Source organism: Emys orbicularis, chromosome 8 (genome assembly GCF_028017835.1).
Source record: "Emys orbicularis isolate rEmyOrb1 chromosome 8, rEmyOrb1.hap1, whole genome shotgun sequence".
Taxonomy (NCBI): domain Eukaryota; kingdom Metazoa; phylum Chordata; order Testudines; family Emydidae; genus Emys; species Emys orbicularis.
Window position 1 is genome coordinate 110,515,982 of NC_088690.1, and position 26,955 is coordinate 110,542,936.

A 26,955-nucleotide genomic window follows, 5' to 3' on the forward strand; every position below is an offset into this window, starting at 1 on the left:
CAGCAGTAATTTGATTCGGGATGCGCAGCTGGAGAACTTCACATTTTAAGTTTCCCTAGGGCAGGGGGTAGGGATGAGGAGGGAGAAATAAAGAAGCCAAACGCCTGCCCCCCTTCTCCTTTTTCTTGGCCACCAAGAATAATTCTATTTGAGGTGATTTTGTTTAATGAAAGCCTCTGAGAAGTAATATTGCATCTTCAAACCAAACTGCTGAACTCAACTTCTTTTGCCAAGCGCATGCAAAAATTTTACTCTCCGGATTTTGAGAGGGCTCGGAGTGCCTGCCTTGCAAAAAACGGAGCTGCTAAGAGAGTCACTGGAGAGTGGTCTCTCTGGGAAGCCCTTACACAGTGCGTGCGCGGCTATAAAAACTGTATTATGATGTATATAAAATGAGCCGTGAGAGGAACAAAACAGAAACAAGCCACAGGGAGAGGCACTGTCCAGCTGGTAATTTCTGAATTTAAAAATGCTCTAATCAGCATAGATCCATGTCCCAAGACAAGTCATTCTCACAAGACATTTCTCACCATCTGATTCGTCCTGCAGCGTAACGGTCATGCTTATTTTTCTGTGCTTGTTTCAGATGCCTCAGGAACAGTACGCACACAGGAGCGCCATGCAGAGCTCGGAAGGCCCACAGGTATACAAAGTGGGGATTTACGGCTGGAGGAAGAGATGCCTCTATTTCTTTGTGCTACTCCTAATGATTTTAATCCTGGTGAACCTTGCCATGACCATCTGGATTCTCAAGGTTATGAATTTCACAATTGTAAGTAGGGGTTTTCAAAACGGGGGGTGAATCCTGGGGGAGGACAATGGAATTTCCTTCAGGCATCATTTAAGATACAGTTTCATGGTGTTTGGGTTCCCAAACATTATGGGCCAAGTGTGAAGGTCTTCAGTAATCTACTTCATCTCCTGGAGAAGGATTCTCAAGGCTGTATGCAGTTTTATCAAGCCTAGGCATTCAAAAATTATGTGTTAAGTCCCCCAAATAATGAAATTGGCTGAAAAGTCATATTTGAAAACATGATCAATTTGGGATGTTTTTTTACTTATTATTTGTCTCTGTTTTTGAGCCTTTTTACTTCACATTTTCCAGCTTTTCTTCATGAGGGCTAGAAGCTTTTTTTTAAAATGAAAGATGTGATTCTAATGTAATTACATGTCTCCAGAAACTGAGGCTTTATGAAAAACACCCAAAAAAGTGTGTAACTTCTGATAAAATCATAAGAGCTGGCCACATTGCGTATCTTCTTTAGATGAAAATTAGTAGAGCGTAGTCTGTCCTCTAGATGCAGGAGTTTCCATCTGGTTCTCCTGTTAATACTTTAAGCAGGAGTTACCTGCTGACTGGGACCCAGATACAGGGCTCAATCCAACTCCCACCAAAGTTCAATGGATAAACTCCTATCAAACTTAATGGAGATAGACTACACAGGGATGAATTTCAGCCTCTGGAGCTGATTCTATTTATACTCTTTTGTGAGGAATTAAATTGTGCATAGACCTTTAGTTGGCCCTCTGCACGGGAGTGAGTTTCACCTATAGTACATATGGAGATAGACTAAAAGTCAGCATACAGTGAAACATCGCACCATGACACACTAAATCCACATATCAGGAAGTTCTGTTATAAAGCCACTCACCGTACTCCAGTTGATAAATCAGCTGAGCAGAGTAATAACAATAGGATTACTTCTTGAGGAAGGGAGAACTTTGTCAAGCTGGTCAGGTGGAAATTGCTTAGGAGCATCAGGGTCTTTAGATGGCGCTAACTTTGAAAATGTAACCACAGAGCTCTCTCATGAGAGAGCTGTAAGATCAGATTCCACCTGGTCAGTTTCTTAGATCTGTGGGTCCTGATGTGAGTAGCACTTTTGAAGCATCTCATCTTTGTTTTTCCCCTTTCTTCACTTGATTCTGTCCAAGCTCTGATCAGACCTAACCTACGTTATCTCTTTGACAGTCAGTGAGAGGTTGAGTAAATTTATTGTATCCAACAGACTAACTACTATGTCATTATAATTAATTACGCTCTAACAGTTGTACTTTCAAGGTGTACAGTAAATGGCAATGCATTTGTACTGCATGTGTGCTTTGGGAGGAAAACCTTTTAAAGCAGTAATCTAGAAGAAATTAGCTATTACCCATAGTTAACTAAGGGCTGAGCCAAAATTAGGAATGATTAAAGCTTTACCAAACCAGTTATTTACTTTGATGGGATTAGTGCCCTTATTAAGTAAAACTTGTGTCTTCTTATGGTAATACATTTTAGAAAATAGCTGCTGGGACATGAATATTGCTGCAGTGTTGGAAAACTGCTCTTATCCCAGCTATTAATACCTGGTTGTAAGCCAGTGTTCTAACTCTCCAGCTTATGCACCAAAGAACACTCGCCCGCCACTAGATTTAAGTCCCGTTTTCTTCAGAGAGACAGCTTTATTTCTGCAAAATAACATAAGTTCAACACATCAATCGTATCCTTTTTCCCTGGCCAAGGGGCCTATTTATACCCTACAGGATTATATTCCTGTGAGTCCAGGTGAGCCTCTACTTCCTTCTCGACTGTACTCTGCTTGAGTGATATGTAAATTGGGTTCTTCCTCCTGACCCAGGGACTCTTGCAGGAGCTTGCCTGCAGCTGTTCAGCTCAACTGAGCTACTTGCTGTCTTATATGAAGAAGAGGTGATCTTCAAGCAATCACCTGATCCCTGTCCTTACAGCATCCGCTAATTGGTCACAGGTACGGCTAGGCCCAACTCCCCTTAAAGGGACGGCCACTCTGTGACACTGGTTTTGTACCAGTCCCAGGGTAAAATAGATTCCAATAGGTATTTAATTAATTCATTTTCATAACGTGTAAGTTTAGTAGGCAGTGAACAGTTTGTGGTGATAATAATACAGGCTATAAATCCTGAAGCCTGAAAGGGGATCTGTTTTGTAGGGATTTGTAAAACCTATGCTCAGGTCTAAGGCGATAAGTTTGAATCACGCCGTGAAATGAAATGCACATATACACATATACATGTACACCAATATCCAAACTGTGTCACAGACACAGAGCCTCAAAACCCAGGGGAATTCTGTGTTTCAGTGGGCACAATACTTTCAATTTTTACTTTTGTTCCCAAGCATTGCAGTCCCTTATAGGTGTGTGTGACCCAGAGTGAATGAATCAGTCCCCGAGGAAAGAGTTCAGTACTGGTAGGTATCCATGTAGAATCAGTTCTGTTACCCAACTGTCCGAGATTGGTCTGGTCCAGAAACACACACATTTTCAGAGTGTTTCCCCCTTGCCCCCCACGCTCTTTTTCTCCTGATCTCTGAATGGGTGGGGCCAGTGAGTCATGTTTCATGTGCCGAGGGCTGGGTAATAACATGAGAGGATTCCATTTTTATTCAATTAAACTGGCTCACTATTAAATCAATTATGTATGCAACTGCTCAAACTGCCGTTTAACCCCCCCACCTCCCTTGTCATATGCATGAAGCACAGAATGCCTGGTGTCTTTTCCAGACATTTCCCTCCTGCAAGCCATGATCTTCCCTCCAAATTCCATGAAGGTTGCTACAAGTCAGGAAGTGTGTTTTAGAGATGGAGGAGGTTTGACGTCCTGCCTGGATCTTTCTCCTCTGGTGTACCTGTTCCAGTTCTCTCCGTTGAATGCAGAATGATAATGACATGTCTGGAATCCCCAAAAGGACTGTGTGCTTCTGTTGTAAAGACAAAACTCTTTGTCGAAGGGGGAGATTTGTCATCTGCAGCAAAGGAAGAAGAGGTTTTTTGGCCGTTGGCTGGTAGGCAGTGAACGAGGATATCGATCTGAGCAAGGCTGGCCCCTGAGAAAGACTTTGCTGTGGCAGAAGCTTTTAACACTGCAGAGGAATTCTCAGAGTTTCCCTGAGGGAGAACGTAATCCTTCTGCCTGCAAGCTCGTTTGATAGGTGTTGGTGTCCCCAAGCCGGGGCAGACTTCCATGGTGAACAGCTCTTGCTCCAGACTGGAGCTGGTGAGAAGCACCTATAGGAGAGGATAGCTGCACCTGATGGCGATGAGGCATTAAAGCAGCTGGCATGGCTGTCCCCACTGGCTTGGTAGGGACCTGGCAGATTCACGTGGAGGGGTTGCTGAGGGAAGTTCTGGCTCTGCCTGGTGTTGTGTCCTTATGCTGGAACAGAGAGAGCCGGGTGAAGCCAAGGAGACAGCGCTGAAAACAGACAAGGAACAAACAGACATTGTGGATCAAGGCTCCTGCAGCCACTGCCTTGCAGAGCATTACAAACTGTGTGTGTCTGAGGGCAGAGCTGCATCTGAGTTGCCCCTGATGGGAAGTCCTCCTTTTCAGAAAACCCCTTTAAGGACCCCTGCATTAAAGAAATTTAGGGTCAATTTTAATTTTTTAATAATGAATGGAGTAAAATTCTCCAGCTAATGGCTGCAGATAGGCAAAAGCCTTAATTTCCCCCTGCTCTGGTACGAGGAGGTGAGGGCCATTCTAGGGAGGCAAAATAATTCTGGCAGGAGGTTAGCCACGGCGCCTGACAGGTCTGAGCTACCTGCAGCAAGGAGGGACCTCCCTTTGGCAGGCTGCCAGCCCTTCCAGAACTAGGAGAAAGTTCTTCTTCGAGTGCTTGCTCGTGTCAATTCCATTCTAGGTGTGTGCGTGCCCAGGTACGCCGTTGTCTGAATTTTTTGCCTTAGCGGTATCCGTCAGGCTGGCTCTGGTGCCCTCTGGAGCAGGGCCGGCTCCAGGCACCAGCCCACCAAGCATGTGCTTGGGGCGGCACCTGGAGGGGGGCGGCGCGGCGCGGCCGCCGGGGAGAGCGGAGCCGCAGTGGGCTCGCCGCCCTCCCCCCGGCGCTCTGGCCGGGCTCTCCGCCCTCCTCTCGGCGCTCTGGCCGCCGGGGAGAGCGGAGCCGCGGCGGGCTCGCCGCCGGGGAGAGCGGACCTGCGGCGGGCTCGCCGCCCTCCCCCCGGCGCTCTGGCCGCCGGGGAGAGCGGAGCCCCGGCCGGGCTCTCCGCCCTCTCCCCGGCGCTCTGGCCGCCGGGGAGAGCGGAGCCCCGGCCGGGCTCTCCGCCCTCCCCCCGGCGCTCCGGCCGCCAGCGGAACCGCGGGCTCGCCGCCCTCCCCCCGGCGCTCCGGCCGGTTGGGGAGAGCGGGCCCGCGGCCGGGCTTGGCGCCCTCCCCTGCCGCACTCCCCGCCGGGGGCGGGGGGGGGCGGCGGGAGGCTTTTTTGCCTGGGGCGGCAAAAAAGCCAGAGCCAGCCCTGCTCTGGAGTCCCGTGTTCATGCGCCGGTGTATAAGGTGCCGCTGGCCCTATGCCCTCTCAGTTCCTTCTTACCACCCGTGATGTTTGGTCAGAGTGCCATCCTCTTGCTTTGCAAGTGTGATAGTGGTTCTATTGCCTATTGGTGATTCTCTTGTATATAGTTGATAGATAGTTAGTTAGTAATTAAGTGTAAGAAGTTAAGTTAGTTTGTTGGAGTCCCAGCAGGGACTTTGCCCTAGGGTGGGGCATGCCCCGGTCCCCGGGCTTCAAACCGTGCTACACTTGTGGTAAGCCGATGTCAGTTAGCGAACCTCACAGCAGTTGCCTAAAGTGTTTGGGGGAGTCGCACACGAAAGAAAAGTGCAAAATCTGCAAGAACTTCAGGCCAAGGACGCAGAAGGAGTGGGACATTCCCCTAAGAGCCCTCCTCATGGAGGTCACACTTGGCCCCCTGTCCTCTTCCCACCCCCCAGCTCTCCCCATAGAACTCCAGTGAGTTGAGCTCCACAGGGAAGTCCTTGCAATACAATGAGTGCGCATTATATCCAGTAGGTGTGCTCATTGCATGTTCGTAAGCACAGCAAGCCTTCTGCTGGGGAAACCTCCCGAGTGTAATGAATGCTGATAATGGAGACTGGGGAAAGGAGGAGGAAAGGGCAGCATGGGGGGGTGGGAGAAAACCCTTCCCAAAGCAGAGCTGTTCTTATGGAGATAACCATAGGCGCCAACCTCTCCCGGCCCCGGTGGGTCCTCGGCCCCTCCCAGCCCCACCCCCTCCCGCCCCTGCCCCGTCCCAGTTCCCCAAGGTCTCCGCCCCCCTCCCTGCCCTTATTGGACTCCTTCCCCAAATCCCTGCCCCGGCCCTGCCTCTTCCCCTGAGCGCGCCGTGTTCCCGCTCCTCCCCCCGCCCTCCCACAGCTTGTTATGCCGCGAAACAGCTGTTTCACGGCTGCAAGCACTGGGAGGAGAAGCGGAGATGCGGTGCGCTCAGGGGAGGAGGCGGAGGTGAGCTGGGGCGGGGAGCTTGGCTGCCGAGCACCCACCAATTTTTCCCCGTGGATGCTCCAGCCCCGGAGCACCCACGGAGTCGGCGCCTATGGAGATAACAATCTTCTCCATTTGCTCCAAATCAAGTGAAATACCTTTTGCACCTCTTTAATCCCACCCTACTCCTTTCCCACCATTCATGGCTTGCAAAGGCATTCTTCCCAGCGCAGCCCTTTATCAAATCAGAGTCTTAGCTGCGGGACATTTGAACACTGGTGCTATTGAATGAAGAATGCCTAACTCATGTAATTTGGTATTTTGTAAGGTTAAATGTTTGAAGGTTTAAAACAGAAACGAAGTATCTGCGCTTCTCTTTTTGCAGACTGATTTAAGCAGCAATTCCATGTTCGCACGGGGCCTGTTCTCCATTGCCTTGCATCTGGGGAAGTCATTCACGCCTGTGCGTAGGATTTGACACCCAGTTTGCACAGCAATGAATGGCTGCACCAGACGCAAAGCAGAGGATAATCAGACCCATGGTGTCCAGTGGGCGCGTATTCTTATGCCTGTGCAGAGCCGCGTGATGTCAGTGGGATCTGCAAAGATTCATTCTTGGAGCTCCAATTGCAGGATTGTAGCCCGAGTTCCTAATTGTCTTCCTATTTGAGTTCCGCTTTTCATAATGTCTAATAAGGTAGTTCTTTAACAATGGACCTTGCTGTTAACTACCTTTTAATGAATACACACATACCTATGTACATATATTCTTGGTAGTTAGATGCTAAGGACCTGTGTTTTGACAATTACTGTAATGAATTTAGACCATCTTTAAATAGTGTTCTGTTGAATACATTTTCAAATATAACAATAAAAGATGTACTTATTTAAGCACACAAGAAAACAGGTTCCTAATTTCAAATAACATGAGGCCAGGTAGGCTCATAGAATGAGGAATGACAAACCATTGGCCACCTTCCACAAGGCTAGAATCAGATGCCTTTTATTGCAAATAATGTAACAGTTTAAAACATTTCCCATGGGGCCCATCTGTGGAGATTCTTGGATAACAGCAAGGCAGCTAAATAGACTTGATAAGAGAATAATGGCCAATAAGCTTCATTAAATGCCAAACTGCACTTCTGCTCATAAAGCTAATCAGGATTGGCTCACTGCTTGCTTATTTTCCCCCTGTTCTCCTATTTGTTATAGCTGCAGTCAGTTATTTCATCCTATTTGTAGATTGTAAGCTCTTGTCATATTTGTGTACAGTGTCTAGTGGCCCTGATCCCTGATTGAGGCCTCTAGACACTATCATAATACACGAATTTGTTCCTAAGTCATCTTGCAAGATGACAATTCCTGCAAAGCGCAGATCCTATACAATCATTTACAAGGAAACTATTTTGTAACTTCCAACTTCCGCTGGTCCTTCAAATCAGTGCCACAGGTTAAAGCCAGTGTCTCCTTCCAAACGTACGTGTGCTAGCATCTCTCATTCACATGGGTAGGAGAACCCAAAATATAGGGAGATTAGGTTCCCCGGCCACGTTAACGCTCCATCCACACCCTGCCTCCATTTCCCCCGGCACAGGAGGGTGTGACTTTGTCACATGCAAAGAGCAGAGAGGGAGTTCGAGTGTTGTGTGGAGATTTCTGTAAGTCCAGGCTGACCTGATTTCTGCAAATCCATACCTGCCATGTTGCATCCTGTGTTCTTCACCTTCTGGGAAATGGAACATAGGAACTGCCAGACTGCATCAGACCAGTGGTCCATCTAGTCCCATAACCTATCTCCAACAGCGACTAGAATCCTACTGTAGGAAATTGAAGTAATCTGCCCATACAAAAGATTCTTGCTAACCCCTGTCAGTCAGAGATTTACCCTAATCATAGCCCAGAAACTCCCCATTCTCCTTCATAGGATTTGGGGTCTTTAATTCCAGCGTCTGGTATCTCTTAAAGTTAAACATTGCAGAGGAACAGACCAATGCAACTGTTATGTTTTTTGTTTAAATAAATTGTCTCATTTAAAGCTGAAAATGTATATTTAAATATTGCAAGTGAATTGTTAACAACATAAAGAGGCTAAATGTTGCTGCTGTATGCGGTATAAAGGTTGAGTAGTGATACTATCCTGATTTCTTTATTAAAAGACCATAAGAAAAAATGAGCTTTGTAAAGTTGGTTATAAAGAGTTATTTTAATACAATTAGTCCCCCTGGTGTGTAAAGTACCTGCCACATTTTAATTACATGAAAATAGTAGAGTAATAACACAGCAGTGAAGATGGATTAGAGTTAGGAAAACTCATCTCAGCTAATAGGCGGGCTTCTCTTACTAATGGTTTAAAGTAATAGGGTTTGTTTTAATTATTTTTTCCATTAAAAATTTCTTCTGAATAAAATGTGATCATACAGGCTGGGCTCCCTTGTCACTGGTTTCTCTGGGGTCTTCCTAGAGGTAAGAAGATATTTTGCTCTGCCAGCATTAGAAGCAAAAATACTCAGCCTTTCGGCTTAAAGTTCTCCTCTATATTTTACAGCGACTGTAATCAATCAGCTAAAAGTGGTTAGGTTTGGAATTAGATTTAAAGTTGCATCAGCTTTATTGCTGCAGGGGCCACATTTCTCCCTCTCTCACAAAAATTGTACATTTCCCCCCTCTTAATTCATTTTGTTCTTTTTATAAGATGAGTAATACATTTTTTGAGATTTTCTACTTGACTCAGGCACTTTGTATATTTCACCTTGTTTCAAGTTCACCTCTCTCCAAGTTCTACAGAACTGCTTCTCTCGATGTAAAGGCCCTAATCTCATAAGGCTCCAACCACTACTACAATGCAATGTATGATTCTCTAGTGCAGTGGTTCTCAAACTGTGGGTCGGGACCCCATTTTAACGGGGTCGCCAGGGCCAGCATTAGACTTGCTGGGACCCAGGAATGAAGCTGAAACCCAAGCTCCACTACAGGCTGGCAGCGCCCGGGCTGTGGCTCCCTCTTCCCCCACCCAGGGCAGTGGGGCTCAGTCTCCACCCTCCTCCCTGGGTCATGTAGTAACTTTGTTGTCAGAAGGGGGTTGCGGTGCACTGATGTTTGCGAGCCCCTGCTCTAGTGCTATACAACAATAGAGTCCATGGCTGAAAGCTGGACCCCATTGAAGTCAATGAGTGTTTTGTCAGGATTTCACCCCATGGATTTTTCCTCGGAATTCTGAACACCAAGTTTTCATTTACGCCCTAGTAGAATGAGAAATGATTTTTTTCCCTGTTATCAGAGATCAAATCTCCTTGTTGTACCTTGTATGAAAAAGAGGCTCACCCCTAGAGTCTTTTTAAGGGTAAATACAATACTTGTTAGCCTCCAGTCATTTGGTATCTGGTGTAGTAGGTGATTTTAATTCACATTTTTGTTAGTAGCTCAACCTTTTCATTATGAAGTTTCTGCCATCCCCTGAGGTGTATACCATCCAGTCGTGGTGACCTGCTGCTCTTCAATTAATCTGTTTCATTTGGCCCTCTCAATCTCTGACATTGCCTCATCTTTATTACCAAAAAAGCCTGTCTTCTGGGATTCACATCTCCCAAATTTCCTCTCTTGTGACAATTACTGCAAAGAAATCATTTAGTTTGTCATCAGTGTCCTTATCCTCCTCAATTGTTCCCTTTATCCCTGATGGTCCAGTGGACCTATTGATTCACTCGCAGCCTTCTTATTTCCAATATACTTAGATAATTACTTCTTGTTTGTTTTCCTGCCTTTGGCTATTTGCTCTTCAAATCTCCTGTTAGGGCTCCTAATTTCCTTCTTACACTTCACCTGCCATAGTTTATGCTCTTTTTATTGCTTTTGTGGGCTAAATTGCTCTCCCCTGAAGAGTACCTCATTGATTTGAATAGCTCCTTGAACCTTGCTACTAGGCTGAATTTGGTTTTATCTTTAAACGTACAAGGGATGAGGGTTTTGATTGATTGTTATTTGTGTTTGTTAATTTAACAGGATTTCTTTATTTTACCCTCACTAACGACTACATCAAAAGCCAATTCCCCTTCAGTCCATACTCCTCTATGCTGTCTGTCAGTGCCTCTTTCTCATTCTGTCTAGAGCAGGGGTAGGCAACCTATGGCACGTGTGCCAAAGGCGGCACGCAAGCTGATTTTCAGTGGCACTCACATTGCCCGGGTCCTGGCCACCGGTCTGGGGGGCTCTGCATTTTAATTTAATTTTAAATGAAGCTTCTTAAACATTTTTAAAACCTTATTTACTTTACATACAACAATAGTTTAGTTCTATATTATAGACTTATAGAAAGAGACCTTCTGAAAACGTTAAAATGTATGACTGGCACGCGAAACCTTAAATGAGAGTGAATAAATGAAGACTCGGCACACCACTTCTGAAAGGTTGCCAACCCCTGCTCTAGAGCTTCTCTGGACTTTATACGGGTAGGCCGCCGATTTAATTACGTAGGTACTACTTTGTGAGTGGATGGTCTTAAATCAGTACAGAGCTTCTTAAATCATTTCAGCTTAAATCAATTACAGGCTTAAACTAGAGTGATTTAAGACACTCCTAAAACCATTAAGGATTGTCCACACACAGACTTGCTCCCACGTTACTAAATTGGTTTAAAATCACTCCTTTTAGTTAAAGTGGTGCAGTTTTGTGTGTAGACCAGGCCTCAGAGAACAAGATTAGGGACCTCTCTAGCCAGCTCTGTGTTTATACATTTCCAGCACAACGCACAAGGACTTTGCTCCTTCCATCCACTCAATTACAATCTTACCTGTTTGATTTGGTAGCACTGATATAAATAAGGCAAAGCATAAGGCCAGAGAGACTCAGGCCCACAGACTTCAGAAAGTTGAGTTTTATTAATCCCAAAATTAACTCCCCGAATTAAATTTAAGTTTCAGACTGAAAGAAAAATTTCTCATTCACTGGAATTCCCACACAGTCCAAACTCCTTTGCCATTACTCAAGGGGAGGGTGGTCTACATAAAGGGAGATTTTGTGATGGGAGCTGCACTGATCAACCTATTGAACGAAAACGGTCAGTTTAATGATAGAGCAGATTACGCCAGTGCTGAGATGTACAGGGCATGGGAGCTAATACAAAGGAGATCCAGTAATCAAATATGTGGAACTTTTTTCTGTGCTTTAAAGCAGATTACAAGGGCAGATATACCGCTCCCACTCAGTATATTTTCATATGAGAGAATGCAATGTATCACAAACCTGCAACACGTGGTGCTTTCAACATGTGCTTGCAGTTCAGTGCATGCCTACAGACTTAACGTCTTCTGGCAGATCTGGTGTCTAGGCCCAGCTATCGAGTTAGAACAGCCAGGTTCCTGCACATCTACACAGCAAGGAAATACATCAGCACATTAAAAATACATTACTGCTTTGTTTAGTTTCTCCAAGAACAGAGACAAAAATAGAGTGGGAAGGAAGGTGAGGAGCAGGAGATTTGTAATGTGATATGGAGCATTTGGACTCTGACTCGAAAGTTCATTTCCAGCCGGGTCAGGAGTGACCAAAAGTTTTGTTCTCCGATAACTATCCTACGGCCTTCAGTAGATGAAGGGGTCTGATGAGCTAGGGACAGTTCCTAGTGAGATGTGTCCACATCACTTTCACCAGAGGAGCACTGATGGGGTGAAAACAACGAGGAGTCCTTGTGGCACCTCAGAGACTAACAAATTTATTTGGGCATAAGCTTTCATGGGCCAGAACCCACTTCATCGGATTCATGGAGTGGAAAATACAGGAGCAGGTATAAATACATGAAAAGATGGGAGTTGCCTTACCAAGTGTGAGGTCAGTCTAACGAGACAATTCAATTAACAGAAGGATACCAAGGGAGGACAAATAACTTTTGTAGTGGTAATGAGAATGGCCCATTACAGACAGTTGACAAGAAGGTGTGAGTAACAGTAGGGGGAAATTAGTATGGGAAAAATTAGGTTTAGGTTTTGTAATGACCCAACCACTCCCAGTCTTTATTCAGGCCTAATGTGATGGTGTCCAGTTTGCAAATTAATTCCCATTCTGCAGCTTCACGTTGGAGTCTGTTTTTGAAGTGTTTTTGTTAAAGAATTGCCACTTTTAGGTCTGTTATTGAGTGACCAGGGAGATGGGGTGGTATGCCATGTCACGCCCCCACCTCCTTCAGGAACACAGACTGATCTGAGACCTCCTTGTTTGTAAACACCACCATCTTGCTGATTTAGTGTTTTAATCCCTCAATACATAGCAGCGTCCCCACACCTTTACGCTGTAGCTCAGTTTTCTAACCCCTTCTCCAAAATACGTGTGTAGGGGCGGTTAAGGTGTTCCTACCGGAGCCGGCGGCCCCGAGCAGCTCAAGGGGCCCCCTATTTGCTTTTTATTATGTGTTGGGGGGACAAAAATATTCCTGTTTAGCGCCCCAGTGGGCTAGCACCACCTCAGGTTCCTACTCAGAGAACTCCCTTTGTGAGCCTTCTGTTTCTCTCCTTCTCCCCGCCCCCGACGAGCATGCCTTCCTGTGCCCTTTTACACAGTTTCCCTGTTAATGAGCTCATTGACTCACTGGCCCCAGTCTGGCCTGGTAATCTGGTACACCTCTCTCCAGGGGAACCTAGTTAGTACTACTAGTGACCAAGTTCTAGCCCTCCGCACTGTGTCACAAAGGGCCAAGGATTAAACTGGCATGAGCATTGGACCTACTTCTCACCCCTTCAGAACAGTGCCAGGATCCTGCACATTGACCATTTCTCGGGCCCTGTTCATCCTTGCCTTACAGTAATTCTTGCGCTGTGGGAGCATCGTTCCTGTTGCTGACATGCAGGCCCCGTACCACTCCCTCTAATTGGTGCCCTCTTCTGTGCTCTGCCCTCAAGTTACAGGCGGAGAGTGCCGGCTGATGAGTACTCCAGTCTACGTAAGGAAGATCCACTCCCTGCTGCGCTTCAGTGGGGCGAGGAGCCGAGTGGAGCGTGGTCAGAAGGGGAGGAGATACATGCTGTAGTAGCATTAGAACACAAGGCCAAAGGACAAGGAAGGAGGGAAGGAACCATCTTGCTTTCTATGTGTGTACTGTGCCCATCACAATGGGGTCCTGGTCCGTCACTAGGGCTCCTAGGTGTGACAGTAATCTAAGTAATTAGAAGGGTAGGGGAAGAGAGACATAAAGAAAGGGAGCATGAGAGAGGGGGGGAATGAAAAATGTGTGGAATCATTATGCCAGTTCTGAAAGACCAGAGTTTGCCATTTTGAATCAATACCATTGCTACAAATGGGCCAAGAATGCAAAATTTCATTTCCTCCAAGGTTTCGGGCGTCTTGGTTCAGCCCATTTTTATAGAGAGGGATGAGTCATGAACTTTCAGTTCCAAATCCCCCTTTGCCAAACTTCTGGGGTCTTGTTCTGGACTTCTCTTTCATCATAAGAAATAAGAGGCTTACATTAGCATTCTTCTAAGTGCCAACAAAAGACAATCTTCTGACTGGAATGTCTGAAGTAGAGATAGATCTGTATCTAAGAGTACTCTTAGATACAGATCTATCTCTACTTCAGACATTCCAGTCAGAAGATTGTCTTTTGTTGGCACTTAGAAGAATGCTAATGTAAGCCTCTTATTTCTTTATAGGTATACTTATAAAGGTGTATAGCATTGGTAAAATGCTGGCAATGGGCTTGTTCCATGAATAATGTATAATCTGATTTTCCTCATATTCTTGCCTTCTGGTATAAGAAATGACTTAATTTAGAAATGTGTAAAAGAACTGCTTCACAGAATTGATCATCTGGATAGTTAGTTTTGATAATCTCTGTTGTTTTGATACTTCTGGTCTATCTGGTGCTTCATAGAATCATAGAATATCAGGGTTGGAAGGGACCTCAGGAGGTCATCTAGTCCAATCCCCTGCTCAAAGCAGGACCTAATCCCAACTAAATCATCCCAGCCAGGGCTTTGTCAAGCCTGATCTTAAAAACCTCTAAGGAAGGAGATTCCATCACCTCCCTAGGTAACCCATTCCAGTGCTTCACCACGCTCCTAGTAAAAAAGTTTTTTCTCATATCCAACCTAAACCTCCCCCACTGCAACTTGAGACCATTACTCCTTGTTCTGTCATCAGGTATCACTGAGAACAGTCTAGATCCATCCTCTTTGGAACCCCCTTTCAGGTAGTTGAAAGCAGCTATCAAATCTCCCCTCATTCTTCTCTTCTGCAGACTAAACAATCCCAGTTCCCTCAGCCTCTCCTCATAAGTCATGTGCTCCAGCCCCCTAATCATTTTTGTTGCCCTCCGCTGGACTCTTTCCAATTTTTCCACATCCTTTTTGTAGTGTGGGGCCCAAAACTGGACACAGTACTCCAGGTGAGGCCTCACCAATGTCGAATAGAGGGGAATGATCACGTCCCTCGATCTGCTGGCAGTGCCCCTACTTATACAGCCCAAAATGCCGTTAGCCTTCTTGGAAATAAGGGCACACTGTTGACTCATATCCAGCTTCTCATCCACTTTAACCCCTAGGTCCTTTTCTGCAGAACTGCTTCCTATCCATTCGGTCCCTAGTCTGTAACAGTGAATGGGATTCTTCCGTCCTAAGTGCAGGACTCTGCACTTGTCCTTGTTGAATCTCATCAGGTTTCTTTTGGCTCAATCCTCTAATTTGTCTAGGTCCCTCTGTATCCTATCCCTACCCTCCAGCATATCTACCACTCCTCCCAGTTTAGTGTCATCTGCAAACTTGCTGAGAGTGCAGTCCACGCCATCCTCCAGATCATTAATGAAGATATTGAACAAAACCGGCCCCAGGACCGACCCTTGGGGCACTCCGCTTGAAACCGGCTGCCAACTAGACATGGAGCCGTTGATCACTACCCGTTGAGCCTGACGATCTAACCAGCTTTCTATCCACCTTATAGTCCATTCATCCAGCCCATACTTCTTTAACTTGCTGGCAAGAATACTGTGGGAGACCGTATCAAAAGCTTTGCTAAAGTCAAGGAATAACACATCCACTGCTTTCCCCTCATCCACAGACCCAGTTATCTCCTCATAGAAGGCAATTACGTTAGTCAGGCATGACTTGCCCTTGGTGAATCCATGCTGACTGTTCCTGATCACTTTCCTCTCCTCTAAGTGCTTCAGAATTGATTCCTTGAGGACCTGCTCCATGATTTTTCCGGGGACTGAGGTGAGGCTGACTGGCCTGTAGTTCCACGGATCCTCCTTCTTCCCTTTTTTAAAGATGGGCACTACATTAGCCTTTTTCCAGTCATCCGGGACCTCCCCCGATCGCTATGAGTTTTCAAAGATAATGGCCAATGGCTCTGCAATCACATCCACTAACTCCTTTAGTACCCTCGGATGCAGTGCATCCGGCCCCATGGACTTGTGCTCGTCCAGTTTTTCTAAATAGTCCCGAACCACTTCTTTCTCCACAGGGGGCTGGTCACCTCCTCCCCATGCTATGCTGCCCAGTGCAGCAGTCTGGGAGCTGACCTTGTTTGTGAAGACAGAGGCAAAAAAAGCATTGAGTACATTAGCTTTTTCCACATCCTCTGTCACTAGCTTGCCTCCCTCATTCAGTAAGGGGCCCACACTTTCCTTCTTGTTGCTAACATACCTGAAGAAACCCTTCTTGTTACTCTTAACTTCTCTTGCTAGCTGCAACTCCAAGTGTGATTTGGCCTTCCTGATTTCACTCCTGCATGCCTGAGCAATATTTTTATACTCCTCCCTGGTCATTTGTCCAATCTTCCACTTCTTGTAAGCTTCTTTTTTGCGTTTAAGATCAGCAAGGATTTCACTGTTAAGCCAAGCTGGTCGCCTGCCATATTTACTATTCTTTCTACACATCGGGATGTTTTTTTCCTGCAACCTCAATAAGGATTCTTTAAAATACAGCCAGCTCTCCTGGACTCCTTTCCCCCTCATGTTATTCTCCCAGGGGATCCTGCCTATCAGTTCCCTGAGGGAGTCAAAGTCTGCTTTTCTGAAGTCCAGGGTCCGTATTCTGCTGCTCTCCTTTCTTCCTTGTGTCAGGATCCTGAACTCGACCATCTCATGGTCACTGCCGCCCAGGTTCCCATCCACTTTTGCTTCCCCTACTAATTCTTCCCGGTTTGTGAGCAGCAGGTCTAGAAGAGCTCTGCCCCTAGTTGGTTCCTCCAGCACTTGCACCAGGAAATTGTCCCCTACACTTTCCAAAAACTTCCTGGATTGTCTGTGGACCGCTGTATTGCTCTCCCAGCAGATATCAGGGTGATTAAAGTCTCCCATGAGAACCAGGGCCTGTGATCTAGTAACTTCTGTTAGTTGCCTGAAGAAAGCCTCGTCCACCTCATCCCCCTGGTCTGGTGGTCTATAGCAGACTCCCACCACGACATCACCCTTGTTGCTCACACTTCTAAACTTAATCAGAGACTCTCAGGTTTTTCTGCAGTTTCATACCGGAGCTCTGAACAGTCATACTCCTCTCTTACATACAATGCAACTCCCCCACCTTTTCTGCCCTGCCTGTCCTTCCTGAACAGGTTATATCCATCCATAACAGTACTCCAGTCATGTGAGTTATCCCACCAAGTCTCTGTTATTCCAATCACATCATAGTTCCTTGACTGTGCCAGGACTTCCAGTTCTCTCTGCTTGTTTCCCAGGCTTCTTGCATTTGGGTGTAGGCACTTAAGATAACTCGCTGATCGTCCTGCTTTCTCAGTATGAGACAGGAGTCCTCCCCTCTTGCCCTCTCCTGCTCGTGCTTCCTCCCGGTATCCCATTTCCCCACTTACCTCAGGGCTTTGGTCTCCTTCCCCCGGTGATGTCCCTTTCTGATGACCCTTCGATATCCTGTTCATTTTTAGGATGAATCACCTAACAGGCATTGCTATAAGCAGTATTTAGTTGTTCTGGAGTACCTTTTCTATGTGGTTTTCCTAAAGGCTAACATGCCGGTTGGGTCAATTAGCATCCCCCTCTCAGTGTCCATGGTTTATGCCCAGAAGTACAGAGCCGTCTTGTAAAGAACTCTACTGAAAAAAGGCAAAAATTGTCCATTTGCAACAGGACTGCAGTGCCTGTTGACTGGAAGAGTTGAGCGTGAAGTGGGTTTGGGTGTAATAGGCCTCCATTTGGGTTGAAACAAATTTTTGTTTTGAAATTTAAATTAATTAAAGTAAACTTTTTTTAAAAGTTGAAAACAAAACATTTAGAAATGATCAAAATGAAGCATTTCAGTTGACCTGCTTTTTATTTTTTACAAGAGTTTTTGAGATTTTGACTTTCTGTCCTGATGTGGGAATGGGAAATTTTTTTGAAATCTCAAATTCTTGTGGGACAGGAAAACTGTTTTCCTTCCAGCTCTGCTGCCCCGTTCCATCTGGGTACAGTGAACTCAGTATTAAGTGAGTGGCATGGAATTTAAGGAAGTCCGCTTAACATTGTCTTGTCTTTGGAGTTCACAAAGAAAGATGAGAGAGAAGGAGAACTGGGATCAGATTCAGATCTCAGAATGGTGTAAATGGGGAGTAACTCCATTTAATTACACTTGTATAAAAGAGTGAAGATTCAGGTCTTAGACATTTGCACCCTATTCCTTGCATGCTGTATAGTCATAAACAGCTGGCCAAGGGGGATGGAAAACACTACCATTCTGTATGTCTAAATTATTACATGAGATGCAAGGAGGCAGGCAGTGAAGAACCAGGCCATCTGTCTCAAAGCACCAATTTATGTGCCTTACTGTTGCAGACTAGCTGTTATTAGATTTCAGTTGTCTAAATAAAAGGAGTGGGAGGCCAGGAAAGAGATGTTAATATCACAAGTAGACTTTGACTCAAATAGCACAATAAAAGCTCATCTCTGTTGAAATATGTACCTGGCTTGAAACTTGGGCACCAAAATATTAATTAAAAATAATCTGGTCTGTCTGCTTCTGGAGACAGATACGTTCCTACCCCCGCTAGAGTTTCTTTTTTCAGAGCTGCGAGATCACACTCCATTGTAGTGGCATGAAGGGACAACCTGGCTGGTTAACAGCAAAATGAGGTGAGCACGGACAGATTTATAAAAGAGGAACAGATTCAAGTATGCCCACGCTAGCAGGTATTTGAGCCTTTTCCTTTTGGATTCCCACCATGTTCTCATCCACGCAACAGTGCTGCCCTCTTCGTTTCCTTTTTAAATGAGATAGTAACTACTTGTGAAATTACAGCAATCTCCTGTATGAAATTTGTGATTATTGGCATTTAATTAAAGGCTGCTCCTGAGAAAATGAAGGGCAGCTTAACCTCAAAATATAAGCCTCTACGTCTCCAGTAATTCCTTCTAAATGAAGTCTTTGCAGTTCCCCAAAAACCTGTTTACTCCTTCAGATGGATCCCTGAAAACTCTTTTATTAGAAATGACCAGGGGATTTTGATAAAAGATTCTTTAGCATAGCTTTAACCAGTTAATTTAAAGTTTAATTAGTCAAAAGCCAGGGCAGCGGTGTGTTTCTGAAATGTGCATATTTAATCTTCTTTAATTGCCCAAATGGTTATTCCATTTACAAAGTAGCCCATTCAGGGACCTCCTGTTGCACAGTGTTGCAAATGTAGCTGTTTCCGCAGCTCTGTTAAGGGCTTCATTTCCTTTATAAATGTACACAGTTTTGTGCAGTTGTTGCTGACTCTTTGCCAGCTGATTTTCTCTCCTAGGAGTAATTGCAGAAACAGCCGCAGCTTAATTCTGTAAAAACAACAAAATGGATGAAAACCTTTGCTGGGAAAATCAGTCTAACTCCACTGATGCTAATTGACACCGGCTTAGGAATACTGTATTAATTTTGATAGAATATAAGGGTCCAAAGAGTCAACGTTGTTAACATGACTCTGGAACTCTGCAACATGAAACAATTTTAAACAAGGTTTGGGGTTTGTTATCTAGAGAGCTCTGCCTGCTTAGTCCCAGGGCAAACACATAATTAAAAATCCTTTAAACCTTTTATTAAAGATACAGAAAATAATGAAAAACACTTAAAGCGTTTGAAAAGTAAAGTATTAAGTTGGGCTTTCATTTTAACAGCATCCCTTGTTCCCTTTAGCTGGAGAGAACCTTTAGAAGAAAAAAAAATCCTTGTTTGACAGTCTCTTAGTTGGTATTAAAGATGGTAATAAGCTGTTCTTTTGAGGAAAAGAAAAGAGGTTAGTTGAGATGGGCTGGATCTGTTGTTGTTAACATCTGACCCTGCTTCCTTTAAGACAAAACAAAATGAACATGCACAAAAGTGGGAGAGAGAGAGCAGAGAAAATACTTCTGTCTCTGGTGTTGACTCTGACTTGCAACTTTACAGCTGGAAAAGCACAAGCCCAGCACACGGCCTCATCAGCCACACAAGACCTGGCAAATTTGTACCAGGGTCAGGCTGTTTTGCACATTGCTTTTAGCGGTCTTTCTGGTCACAGGGTTACAGCAGCCTGGGCTGGCTAAGCCAGACTTCTGTTCGGCAGAAGGCAAAAGCAGAGGGATAGGAAAGAGAAGAAATAAAGTGGGGAAGAAAAAGGAGTGAGCAAGAGAGAGAGATTCGCACATCTCAAGTGGTGACTGGGACTTAGCTTGTAGAGGTGGAGGTGGCAATATCATTGGGGTCCCTCTTTGGCCTGGTATGGTCAGGACATCGCTTAGAATTAGGACAAAGAAGGTCTGGGGTTCCAGGGGACAGTGGGGGTGACAGCCATGATGGTGAAGTGCTCTCCTTCCCATGTCTTTTAGTCAGCCAGCGCTGGCATTCGTCAGACCATATTTTCCCCCAAAGTCTTTTTTTGAGGACCCCAGAGGGGTGTGATGGGCAGAATAGCCTGTCCCCTCTGTCACAGTTCAGGGCAGCTGTACCTGTATTCCCCCTCTGTGGTCCAGCAAGGGCTCCTCTCTTGGGGGCAGACATGTGTCTCTCTCCCTTCTGACTGGGGTATTTAGATTCCAGAAGGAACCATTGTGAACATCTAGTCTGACTTCTTGTATAGCACCGGCCAGAGAACCTCCCCAGCATAATTCCTAGAGCAGATCTATTTCCAGGCAGCACAGTTCCCTGACTCTACGGTGATATTCCCAGCAAAAGACAGGATGCCTAAGCAGGCTTCTTTTGCCTTCTCTTCGGAGACAGTACACAGTGTAGCTGCCATAATTATAAGTTACCACAGAGCTCTTTCTAAGCAAGAACATTTTATGCTTAAGATAAAAGCATTACAGAGACTACGTATTGAAAAGAATAAAAGAACTTACATGAATGCTAATAAGCTTACCAGACATCACTGTAACTCTAGCTTGATCTCAGGCAGATGAGCAGTCTGTCAAACCCTCACACAGAGGTTTTCCTGTGGTTTCAGGCTCACAACGTGCTTTGGCCCAGAACAAGAACACACATGAAGAGTGTAGGTCATCCTTTATACAGTTCAGGGTCCTTGAGCTGGAGTTTCCAGGAGCAGGTAATCATTAGACAATGGGTTTTTCTCCCCAGGGTGTAACTTGGAAAGACCTGCTTGGAAATCCACTTCACATGGATTGCCCCAAACAGATCTCTGACGTTTATAACGCTGCCCAGAGATAGCATTAATCGTGTCTTCCTCCTTCTAAAGAAATTCCATACAATCCCACAATAATGTATAAACGTTTTTAATACAATGAACTCCTAAAGTACTTAAACTTAATTCAATAAGATTTAATTTAATTCAATATGGTTGATCCAGGATATTGCCATGTTCGTCACACCCTCATTATTTTGTCCACCAATTAAGCCTAACTTCTGACATGCCAAGTTTTCAGTCCTGCACTTCTCTTGTTTACCAGACATGATCTAAACAAGTCTTTGAATTACATCAGTAGGCCTCTTTGTTTGGACTAATTCAGTCTTTCTGACTCCCCTCTGCACCTTTTCCCATCAATATTTATTGCTATAGGTTATTATAACACTTTTTATAAATGAGTGAGGTACATATGTAGGCCCATTTGTTACAACACCCCCAGGCCTGCATGTGGAGATGCTAGGAGCAGCATTAGCTTCCTTTATGATTCCAGGATGCAATGGGTGGTGAAGGAAGCGTGCTGCACAGAGCAGCTGTTCCCCACCCTTGTCAATCTCAACTGCAAATCCAATGGATCCGTAACCCAACAGAGTGGATGTAGAGAAGCTGCTGCAGTGGGGGAGCGTGCCGGACTGGGCCCGTTGCTTCTTTCCATGGCCCTGGAGAACATGGCCATACATTTCTTTCTTCTTTCATCAGAACCTGATCCAGTAACCAACTTTCATCCCAATCCCAAGCGTCCTGAAAAAAAAAAAAACTTCATAGGATGCACTAAGTTTGGGAAAGATGCTCAGATACTTTGGTGAGGGAGCCATATACATCCCTACATTGGGTTAGATAGATAGAGCCATGGAAACCCTACTGAGGACACACCTAATATAGACGCTCTTCGTGCTTTTGTACAGCACGCCGCTATCTCGCCCTGCTACCACGAAGTCTCCACCGGTGGGCATGTGATTAGGACACCCATCCTTCTAGTAGATAAGCACAGAATAGTGTTCCGAGTTAATGCTAACAGCTGGCAGTTCCCTTCCCATATCATGTCCTGAATTTGGGAGTCAGTGTCAGCAAGGCTCACATGGATGTGGGCGACCAGCCCCCTGCCACCCTACTCGTTACTATTCCCCCTTTTTTGATACTTCCTAATGTCCTGTGCTGCTACATCTCACAGCGTTCCTTCCACAGCGAGAGTGCCATGTCGCCAAGCATACCATATGCTAAGTCACTGTGTGCCGTTCCCATCTGTGGCATGTAATAGAGGGGAGCGCCTGGATTTTAAACTTTAGTTTCATTTGTCTCCGAGATTATATACCATCCACTTGGCATTATGAAAGGAGCGATGCCTCTTGCTTGGAGAGGGTTTGATTTCACTTTGAAAGTCACTATATAAGGTAAAGACGTCATCACAGTACATCACACACAAAACCACCGTCTTAGTCCCAGGTGTGTCTTACTTGAATTACAACTTTCACCTAATTACATCTACTGTCGCTTTCATATGGCCATTGGCTGCTTCCATTGGAGGCACAGCAGTTGTAAACAAGGCTTTTGACCATATTAGAATCCTTTCCTGTACTATACAGCTAAAGACAGGTACTATACAAATAAAAATGAATAAAATCCATAAATTAAAGCAGTATAAATGACCTTTTCCCATTGTTTATTCTCTGTCAGATATATATGAATATTGAAAAGCTTTCTGCATGACTGTATTCTTGCAGGGTTCATTAACATACAATGTAATATAATTCAACAGGAACATGCTTCCTGTGCCTGTCTTATTTTAGCCTGAGGGATACAATTTTGTTAAATGTATAATGAAATACATGAAATATTTAGCAGGAATGAGTTCTCCTTTCAGAATCAGCTTAGTGTGTCGCAGTTGGCTCAGACATGGAGTTTCATTGCTTGCCAATTGCATACATAGAAAATCCTAGGGATCTCTTGATCCTGCTGTTATGGGTTAGCAGTTGAAAAGGGATGTGACCTTTCAGTGTTCTTGCTTAAGAAGCAGGCACGCTTCAGGGTAAAATGGCTGCTTTTCTTAAGAGGCCTTTTAAAAATACTTTTAGTCCTGCATAGTTGTCAGTTTTGCTAATCCTGGTTCAGATGACTGAGCAGGAAGGTTTGGTGTCTGGCAACAAATAGTCTTTCAAAACCGAATATTAAAGCAATTTGTTTTAGGACGCCTAAAAGAATTCTGAATTTCTTCCATGGGCTAAAGAGGGAATTTGTGCTTTATATATTTGCTGAATTAAGGGTTTCTTTTATGTCCAGTTTTCACCAAATGGGAAAATGACACAGTAAATTGTGCAGAATAACTCAACTTCTTGCAAAAAAAGCAAAAACTTAGCTTGAGCAGCTAGTGGCTGGGATACAGAAAGGATGGGAATTAAATGTCTGTGTGAAGGCAATCATCAACAAGCATTGACCACAGATATTTGTCTTAGTTAGTAAGTGACCTAAAGGTCGCTCAGTATTGTGCATTGACCGAGGAAAATATAGATGTTAGAGGTCAACCGAAATTGAAGGCAGTGATAGATAATTCATCTCTTATTTACAGAAGGGTTGCATTTATTGTTAAGTTCTCTATTCCAGTAGGAAACTCTGAGGAAAAGACATGCTGGTTTGCCATTTCCTTTATTTAAACAAGAGCAGTATGTAAGTCTTAAACAACAGAAGGGTTAGTTCCCTTCTCTTCATGTACCAGTATATTTATGCTTGCATCTGTAATTTTCACACCATGCATCTGAAGAAGTGGGTTTTTCACCCACGAAAGCTCGTGCCCAAATAAATCTGTTAGGCCTGGTCTACACTATGACTTTAATTCGGATTTAGCTGCTTTAATTCGAATTAACGCTTGACCCGTCCACACAACGAAGCCATTTAATTCGAATTAAAGAGCTCTTTAATTCGATTTCTGTACTCCTTCTCGACGAGAGGAGTAGCGTCAAAATCGGTATTGTTAATCCGAATTAAGGTTAGTGTGGCCGCAATTCGATGTTATTGGCAATTCAATGTTATTGGCTACCCACAATGCAACGCTCTGGAAATCGATGCTACTACGGTAGCTTGGATGCACACCACCGAATTAATGGTGCCTAGTGTGGCCGAATACATTCGAATTTATAAAATCGGTTTCCTAAATTCGAATTATATAAATTCAGATTAATCCCGTAGTGTAGACATACCCTTAGTCTTTAAGGTGCCACCGGACTCCTCGTTGTTTAAGTCTTAAACAGTTAGGGCCAGATTGTGGTCCTACCTATCACTGCACCGATAATAAAGAGTAAGAATCCCACTACCACCTATGCTGCTGCATTAACTCTTCCCACATTGCGGCTGGAGCAGTGGGAAGAGAAAAGGAGCCGTGCACCCAGTACCGTACTGTTTTCCCCCAAGCAGGTAGGTGGGGAGGGGTTAGAACCTAGGATTTCTTCCCTGCCATCCAACATAGCTGATTGTGCAACCGGGCAGAATGTATTTGTACCCACTAAAAAGGGCTGCAGTAAGTTACTTGCCCCTGGGAGTAAAGGAGGAGTGAAAAGCATAGACATAGTTTGACTTACATATTTGGTGGGGAGAGGGGGTTAGCTCCAGTCAGGCCAGTAGCACCGCGTGTGTGTGAGGAAAAGTTCCATGCCTGCCCAAGGCTTGCAGTTTGGGGGGGCAATCCCCCCACACCTCCCCCCCGCTATCCCCAAACTACGCCCATGGTGAGATGGAGAGGTTCCGTTTTTGGAAAAATGCGTGCAGTGTGCATAAGGTCAGTATGTGAAGCACGCAGGTCTCTTATTTCTCTTTTTGCCTGTATAGTGTGTTAAATGGGTATTTAATAACCATTCCTCTGACGCATGACTTAGTTCTTGTCTCAGCTGATGTAAATCAGTGGAGTTGCTCCTGATTTACATCAGTTTAAGCAAGATGAGAATCAAGCTGATCCAGTGAGATAATGAACAGCTTCCAGAAGCTGAGGCAGATTCCAGAGGAAAGGGTTTTATGCCTTGAAAGGTATACAGCATATATGCCATTGAAAAGAAAAACCTCTGCTGTTTTACCATAAGGAACAGAAGTTATTGCTGCTTTGGGTCAGCAATAAATAATGTGGCAACATGTTAAGCACCTATTAACTTTGCCAGTCTAAAACAAATACAGATGTGTTGTGGGAATCTCTGCAGCATATAGCACATACCAGGGTTCATCATGAAGTCCTCTGTGCACGGGACACCTGTCGAAATCAACCACAGGTATATGCACAAAAAGCTTATAGGAGAGGGTTCCCAGCGCACAGTTTTGGAGAACATATGTCATGGGAATGTGCCGTTGATGGAGCAATAACATGAATTCTGGTAAATGGAAGTAAATTATTGTTGTAATCTTTTTCTTTTTTTACCTATATCATTTCCTCTCCTTTTTTAAAAGGACTCCTTTTAATAAGAGACATGAAGTTAAAAGCTAATTCACTGCTCGGTTTTACAATTATCATTGCTGTATGTATACAGGATAATCTGACTAAAAACCTTATTGAAAACAAATTTGTATAGATGATGAAATGCATCACGGTTAGATCTTTAAAATGTATCCAAAGCCTTTGCATTTAAATTGTTGGCAAGATATATAGAAATTTATACTGTGGCAAAACCTGCAGGGTGCTCTGGCTTAATCTTTAGATCTTTCTATTGTTTTAACAAGAGTCTGTAATCAGGCATGTGAAAAATCTGTTTCACCATGGAGAATCCCACTAAAACCTGCCAGTTCGATTTCACTTCTTGTGTTACTATATAGAGAGTAGAAAGCAGATCTCCCGCTGTGACTCATTCTGACTCCTTAGAAGCGGTGTGAAATGTCTCGGTAATACTCACTAATCAACTTACGGAAGCTGCCAGCCTCCTGTGCCAATTTCTAAAATAATCCACTAAAATGTAAACAGTCAGGAGTGCAGCCTTTGTCTTGCACCAGATTTCAGTGCCCTGATGCTACCTGCATACACCCCATGTAGATCCGAGAGGGCTCACAAACCGCCCTCTAGTGAATGACAAGTAGTCGTCATCCCTGTGTCCTAATGGCCGAATCAGGGTTTTCTTGCACCTCCCTTTTTTATTCTGGATCTGATCAAGAATTATAAGCAATCCATTCATAGATGTCTCCATCTCTTTGCAGTGACTCAGCAAAGTAAAGGTTTAAGGGACTTATAATTGTCTCTAGAATCAGCACATTCCTGTATTCCCTTTGCCTTCATAATTCATCTGTGTTTGAGTGTAAGATAACAGGTCTTCCAATTTTTATATTTTTAATAAGATCCCTTCTTTATTGAGTTTCCCCTCATTACAAAAAACACAGACATAGCAAGTGAGGTGCTGAAACACTGTCTTGTTATAATCAAATAAATTAACTTTTTGCTACCTAAATACATTTTTCCCCATTGGCATCCATCAACCTAATTGGACTGTAGTCATCTGGAAGTGCAGTGCTGATCCATATGCTGTATAAAAAAAGACATTGTGTCAAGTATGTTTATAAGGTTTTTTGTTTTTTTCAATATACTCTTCAGTGTTTGCAGCATCCCATCAGAACACTGGGAATGTATCATTCAGAAACGATATTCCCTTCCTGTTTTGCCATATGGAAAAGTCTTATAAACATAAATAGGAATAAAACCAATAAGGCTCTGTAGAAGTAACACTAAAAAATCCACAGAATTTAATAAATATATGCCTTATGTAGACTTTTTTTAAAAAACATCCTACCCAGTTCTATGGCAGGGGTATACTTTTCCATGATTTTACAAGAAGGCCATTAGAAAGGATATCATTCTCTATTCATTTCTATAGAACTTTCCCACAGAGGTGTTTATTTGGCAAACACTGGCCCTAGTCCTGCAGACACTTATGCACAAACTTAACTTGCTCAATAGGACTTATTCAAAGGATTAAAATAAAGCTGGTCAAAAAAATTTTGACGGAAGTTTTCCATGAGAAAATGTTGTTTAGTCAAAATGGAAACACTTACAAGAGCTTGTCGATTTTGACAAAAATTTTGAAACAATTTGAAATTGAAATGGAGAATTTTATTTTGACTTTCTCATTATTGAAATAAACTATTTCAACAAGATAATGTAGCTGTTTCTGAATCAA

At 44.2% G+C, this 26,955-nt stretch overlaps 1 protein-coding gene across 1 annotated transcript in view; it reads left to right on the plus strand.

Annotated features, from left to right (window-relative positions):
* Nucleotides 1-586: 586 nt before the first annotated feature.
* Nucleotides 587-26,955, plus strand: part of SGCD (sarcoglycan delta) — a 203,056-nt gene continuing 176,687 nt past the window's right edge. Inside the window, exon 1 of the mRNA XM_065409666.1 lies at nt 587-772. Coding sequence (XP_065265738.1) covers nt 587-772 — 186 coding nt within the window. The remainder of the gene's footprint in view (nt 773-26,955) is intronic.